Raw genomic sequence first — 6863 nt, forward strand, 5'->3', positions numbered from 1 at the left:
CAAGACAGCATCTCTTCGGAAGGAGGTTCTTGCAACAGAATCACAAGGCCAAGGCGATTGCACAATCCACCTGAGCGGTTGCATGGGGCAGTAAATATTTAAAGGTCAAACACACGTAGCTGTTCTGACCTGTTAGAACAGAATTCACAGAGGTGGGCTGTTTGTTTGTTTTTTGCTTTCTTTCTAAAGTGTTCCTTTATTATGGCCAACCAATATCCACAGCAAAGCTGCTGGCTGGGATTGGTGGAAGTTTGTAGTCTCTGGAAGTCAAGTCTGCAAAGAAATATGGTCTAGAATTACAAGGTTTAGCCCTGAGATCTTGTGTCTTATAAATTGTATTTTTTTTTAATTAAAAAATGCTTATTTAGTTTTCAAAAGTTTACATTTACCATCAACACTTCCTTTAATTTATGCATTGTAATCCCACCCCCTTTAATATTTTATCTTATAACACTCCATATATCCATCCTAAATTATTAGCCTTACTGCTGCTCATATTTCAAATCCTGCTCATGTTTTCGTGCAACTATGATAGTTCTTTAGATGTTCTACAAAAGGTCTCCAATCCTCAGAGAATGTTTCGTCATTTTGATCTCTTAATTTTTGCTCTTTGCCAGTTCCGCAGACTCTGTCTTCCTTCTTTCGTATTGTAATTTTATGTTGTGAACCGCCCTGAGATCTATGGATGAAGGACATGGTGTAAATTTAATAAATAATAAAATAAAAAAACAATAATTCCCCCAATAGTAACTTACCACACTGTATGCATATAACCACTTGGTAGGCTCCTTCCCTATATCATCGTGCAAGGCTGTGAGAAAAATCTTACCACACTTCTCCGTCTGATCACAAATCTAGGGAAGTAGCCAGAGAGTGGCAAAATTCTCCCTGCCTCTGGACTGAATAGTACGGGCAACAAAGCTTACCAAATGGTTACATGAGCATGCTATGGTATTCTGCGCCTTGACAAACAGTCCTTTGCATCCATCCTGTATCCCGTACTTTTCTTGGGTACCACTGTTTTCGTATCATCCCTGCATTTGTTGCCGGTGTCCGTTCCCCACAGGTGTCACTTAAACGTGCCGTCTTGCCCTCGCAGCCTCCCTCCCCACGAAAAAAACCCCAGAAATACTGATGCAGGGGGGAGGAGGGAACGGAAGGAGAGGGGACCCAAAAGGAGAAGCAGAAGTGTATGCAGAGCAGCTTGCATGTATGGGGGCGATAAGTTAGATATGCTTCCTGTTCCTGTAATAGTGAACGCCAGCTCTGAACTGTGCACTTGCCTCGGTTGGGTCTGTCTGCCCCTATCCACCAACCCAAATAGACATTGGACACCATGGAAGCCAGGAGGCCGAGGAAACGTGTGATGTAGGTGGACAGAGGCAGCCAAGGAACATTTAAAGTTAGCGAGCCTCACCAAGTCGATGCTGACTCCTCCTTTATCGACATCTTAAAGCGAGTCCCTCCAGTTGTTGCTATTATTTTGCTGTTCTTTCGGTTCTGCCTGCTGCCTGCTGACGATAATGAGGTAAGGAAAGAGCTGGGAATGCAAATGGAAGGCCAACCCCTTCTTTATCCTGGACTTCAAAAGTTCCTGCCCCGGGACTGCAGCTAGGATGTTGTGTTATGCGTGAGTGGAAGTGGAAGGAGGCCGCTCTGTTAGTTGTGTAGAGCTTTATGGATTTGGTGGCTGGGACTGAGAGAGAGCCCAGAGCTCTCAATGACTAGCATTTTGCTCCCTCAGGAAAGTTGCCTACATAGGGGTCATCCAGACTGCCTTTTGTGTCACATTTCTAGGTACAGTTCCACACTTTAAAGCACCATGTCTGAGCACTTTTTTTTGCCCAGGCGCTTTCCCCATGAAAAAACCCCATTATTTACCGCTGGATCGGAGCAAACGCCAATCTGTGGGAAGCCCAGATTGCTGTTTGTTCCAATTCAGCATTAAAGAACGGATTTTCCTGGGGAAAGAACCTGGATCTAGAGAGCACTTAGGGTGAAAGGAAAGTATGGATGTGCCATTGATGAAGGACAGCTGAATGTGTGACATGAACGCCTTGAAAAGCTCACTGGTTGATGTTGCCTTTGAACATGCATGTGCGAACTAGGGTTTTGCTGGAACTAAGTGGAGGGGAGAGGATTCTGGGAGAAGAATGTCTGCCTTCTGGCCCTTCTTGAGATGTAGTAGTCTTGAGGGATCCTCCTCACGATGACTGAGTTGAGCAAGCTGCATCCTCCCTCCATTTCTCCCAGTTTATTATTATATCCTCATTTTCCTACTCTCTCTCTCTCCCCCCTCGTAATCCAGGTGGTTCCACCGTGACCTGAGTGGCATCGATGCTGAGGCCTTACTCAAAGCACGAGGAGTTCATGGAAGTTTTTTGGCTCGCCCCAGCCGGAAGAACAAGGGAGATTTTTCCCTTTCTGTCAGGTAATCGTCCGAGCACCATTCCCCTTCTCCTTCCCTTCCACAGACCTCTCCATGGGACTGCCTGTCCATTCGCCTGGACCCACCTCACATAACTAGTTCAGCCCTACAGACGCACAGAGGGTTTCCCTCTGCAATCGATGGGGGTAACAGCCACATGTGCCTGTCCTCATAGTTAATTTTTAAAGTGGCATCCAGAAAACTCTGAGGCAAACTGAAACAGGAGTTTCAAGAGTCAGTCTGGGTAGGAGAGTGGGGACTGCAGCAAGGGTGGGTTGAATGGTTAAAGAGAGACATGGGACCATAGGGGGCTTGTTGCCTTCTCCTTATGCCTGGACAGCACAGTTGGCCAGAGCGTGGTGCTGATAACGCCAAGGTTGCAGGTTCAATACCTGTATGGGACAGCTGCAATTGCAGGAGGTTGGACTACATGATCCAACTCGTATGATTCCCAGGATCTGGGAGTGAATTTTTCTGGGTAAGAGCAAGTAAAGTATAGCCCTTTTTTTGCAGGGGATGGGGGGATATGGGAGAGTTTTTGGTAAGCTCAGGGTGGAGGCCAGTGGAAAACCAAAACAGTGGTACCTTGGGTTACAGACGCTTCAGGTTACAGACTCCACTAACCCAGAAATAGTACCTTGAGTTAAGAACTTTGCCTCAGGATGAGAACAGAAATTGCGTGGCAGCAGCAGGAGGCCCCATTAGCTAAAGTGGTACCTCAGGTTAACAACAGTTTCAGGTTAAGAACGGACCTCCAGAACGAATTAAGTTCTTAACCCGAGGTACCTCTGTATGTTAAAGCTAAGGTGGAGGAGAATGGAGCAAGGGGGGGGGGCGGAATAGCTGTTTCTCCTTCCCTAACCTACTTTTCTGGCAGCTAGATCCCTGTTCCACCCCTAAACAATGGGCAGGCCAGATTTAGTTAGGCCAAATAAGCCTAGGTTATAAGCTCACTTCTCCCTCGGTTGCCAACCAATTGCTCAAGTTGACAGCATCTGGAAAGCTGCCAGAAACTGGAGTTGGAAGGTCCTGTTCTGCCATTGGGCTGAGGGTGCAGACACTCCCTTAAGGCTGTGGACTTCCTTCACCAGCTCCGTGGTCGTGCTACACAGATGCTGGGGCAGATGCTGTCTGCTTAGTTCTTCTCCATCTCAGGGATGTGAAAATCCAACTGCTTGAGACATTTCACTAGAACCACAGACTCACGGTCAGAAAGCTCCTCTTGATGTTTCATGTCTGTAGTGGATCCACCTTCCATGGATGCTTTAGTTGAGATTCCGGCATTGCAGGGGGCTAGACTAGATTACCCTCGGGATCCCTTCCAACTCTACAGTTCTATGATCATACTGAAATTTCTTACCTGAACTAGTCTTTTATCTTCATACAGAAATTCCTCAGAACCCCCAGATTTGCTCTATATGCCATTTCAAATAAAAACACCTTTGGTAACTATTCCATGTCTCATAGAATTCTCTGGTTTGCTTCAGAAGGAAAGAAAGCTCTCACTGTTTATTATCTGGAAGAAACATCAAGTGTGCACATGCGTAATGGGAGCCATATCTTTTGGATAACATCTTTTCCGTTTCCCTGCCACAAATTATTATCTGGTACAGTGGTACCTCGGGTTACATACGCTTCAGGTTACAGACTCCGCCAACCCAGAAATAGTACCTCGGGTTAAGAACTTTGCTTCAGGATGAGAACAGAAATCGTGCGGCGGCAGCGGGAGGCCCCATTAGCTAAAGTGGTGCTTCAGGTTAAGAACAGTTTCAGGTTAAGAACGGACCTCTGGAACGAATTAAGTACTTAACCCGAGATACCACTGTACTCCACTATGAGACTGTGTACACACAATACCTTTAAAGTATCTTCAACCCCCCAGCCGATGAATCCTGGGAATTGTTGTTTGTACAGGTGTTGGGAATTGTAGCACCATTGGGGGTAAGCTACAGTTCCCAAGATTCCTTGTTTGTGTGATGTGCTTTGAATGTGCTTTAAAGATAAAAGTGTGTACACAGCCTAAATGAAAGGCTAAACTTATTTTAGTTGTCTGGGGCCGAGTGCTGGCATTTAAAACGAGTGCTGAGGTTAAACCCTGCTGATGGCAGCACACCCCATTTAACCCATGGAAGCAGCTTAATCCTCCTCACTCCCCTCCACAATTTCTAGCACCTCCAACTTTTCTTGACCAGGTGCTTTTCTGCCTCTCCTTTCAGGATCGGTGACCAGGTAACCCACATCCGTATCCAGAATACGGGGGACTTTTATGACCTCTACGGAGGAGAGAAGTTTGCCACTTTGTCAGAACTGGTTGAATATTACACACAGCAGCAGGGATCCCTGCAAGATAAGGATGGGACCATCATAGACCTGAGGTATCCCCTGAACTGCTCTGATCCAACAACAGAAAGGTAAGGAGAAAGCAAGCCCATTTATGCCTGTAACTGAGCACCACCTCTGCTCTATCCTGGGTGGATTATTTATCTTCCCCCATATCAATATTTCCCCCTTTAAAAAAACACTTCAGTCCTTCGTGTACTAAGAGATCTGCCCCACCCCGGATCTGTAGATCTCACACAATCTGCCTTTCGCCTTGTGAAAGTTTCAATATCAGCCCAGCTTATTTTTAGAAACTGGATTTCCTCTGATTTCACTATTTTTGGCACGCATGAAAACTGCGGTGTAGGTGACATGCAGAGATCTTGCATTAAATACGCAGCAGAAGTCTATGTGACCGAGCAAAATACCCTTTTCGACTTCTCTCTCTCACACACACACAGAATTTCTCTTATCAAATCACATGGGCTTTTGGAAATCCACTCTGCTTGATATTGCGGGGTAAGAGTGCTGGATAGGTTTGTGCTCCCGCTCCCAGTTCATCAATGGTGTCACCTTACAGGAAATATGTACGTTTTTGTCCTCTCTTCAGTTTGTGTGTTTTTTTTTGCATCCAAAACTCAGCAGTTGGTCAGGGAACCTACTACTTCCTCCCTTGCGGTTGGAAAGTTCTGTCCTCTAGGCACTTATGAAAGCTTTTCAGCTCTCTTCGCCCTCCACCCCCACCCCAAGATTTTCCATCATGTGGCTTCCTCCTTAGTGAGGGCTGTGAAGCTTAACTCTTTCCTCCCTGAAGAGGAGGGAGCCCACTCAACAACTGCAGGTCTGGGTCATTTTTAAAGCTTTGAGAACAGCAGCTCCACAGGTGGGGGCTTTTCATATATAAAAGTTTCTAAAATAAAGTCCAAAGGAACTGCAAAATTTCCCCAAGAAGCACCTTGTTTATTTTCCTCTTGAGTTTTATGCCCTGCCTTTCGGTCAGATTCATTTGACTTTAACTGAAACCAGGCATGCAAAACTTAGGAGTCCAGTGTAACCTTGCCAGCCAGCCAGGCGCCTTTGGACCTGTGAGCAACTGCTCAACTTTCGCAGTCCAAGTCAGGCAGCAGAAACAGGACATCTATCTAGCTTTTGCTCTAGGTGGGTCGCAATCGTTGGCATCTGTCTGTCGCGAGAGACAATGGAGTGTGCGGGGTGTGGGTGTGTGTGAAGTCAAACTGCTGCGTTAGCACTACCAAATTGACCTCTCAGGGGCACAAGCCTGGGCAGTGTGTCTGGAGGTTCTGGTCTGCCCAAATGACAAGACTCTCCTCTCTGCCTCCCAAAGGAAAGCAGAGCAATACATTTGGCACCAGTTTGGCTGCAGGAGTTGCGGGAAGGAGGCGTACAAGGTGCCACCCAACTGTCTTAGGGACGCCACTCTGGATTTGTGTAGGATTTTCTCCTTAGCTTTTTCTTTTCCAACTATATCCCACAAGTGTCACATTTAAATGCTTTCAGCTTAAATTAGTTACTATATTACAGGATTGCCTGTTTATTCTTGGTTATAGGAGCTAGCTGTCCTTGTTAGCATCAGCATAGAGGGTCCCACTGTTGTAAACAAAAATTGCCCATTTCCCTTATGGGGTATCCAAGAGCCCATATAGAGTCCTTACATAGGTTCCCTATTGGTAGGAGAAAACAGAGGCCAACCAGAGAATATTGAGAAGCAAAGCAGCTAGTAAGCTTGATCTTTATTGATCTGTTGCAACAGGGTGCTCCCCTCACCCGCAGGAGAGGAAGAGGAACCCCAAAAAATGGCGTGCAAGGCCCCCCTACTGGCCCATTGTCATGGGTCTTGAGGGTAGGGTGCAAACAGCAAGGGACTTATCTAATCTCATGGCCCTTCTAACGGTTTGAGACACACAAAAAGCTTACTTGCTGGGCTGCAGAGCAATAATTTCTCCCTGTCCCGCCTCACATTTGCCCATGTTTATCTTCTGATCCGTGTGCCTGTTGGGCTAGCAGAAGGTCACTGTGGATGCCTCTTATTTGCTAGCGTATTTGCTGCGTACATCTATCTTAGAATCACAGAATTGTAGAGTGGGAAGAGACCCCG

General features: G+C 46.3%; 1 protein-coding gene across 1 annotated transcript in view; it reads left to right on the top strand.

Annotated features, from left to right (window-relative positions):
* The first annotated feature begins 1206 nt into the window (after window positions 1–1206).
* Window positions 1207–6863, top strand: part of LOC310752347 (ubiquitin carboxyl-terminal hydrolase 5-like) — a 25244-nt gene continuing 19587 nt past the window's right edge. The window contains exons 1-3 of the mRNA XM_083592456.1: window positions 1207–1528; window positions 2309–2431; window positions 4645–4839. Of these exons, the coding sequence (XP_083448582.1) occupies window positions 1524–1528; window positions 2309–2431; window positions 4645–4839 (323 nt within the window). The 5' untranslated portion in view covers window positions 1207–1523. The remainder of the gene's footprint in view (window positions 1529–2308; window positions 2432–4644; window positions 4840–6863) is intronic.

Source organism: Podarcis filfolensis, assembly GCF_964270895.1.
Source record: "Podarcis filfolensis genome assembly, chromosome: 17".
Classification (NCBI taxonomy): domain Eukaryota; kingdom Metazoa; phylum Chordata; class Lepidosauria; order Squamata; family Lacertidae; genus Podarcis; species Podarcis filfolensis.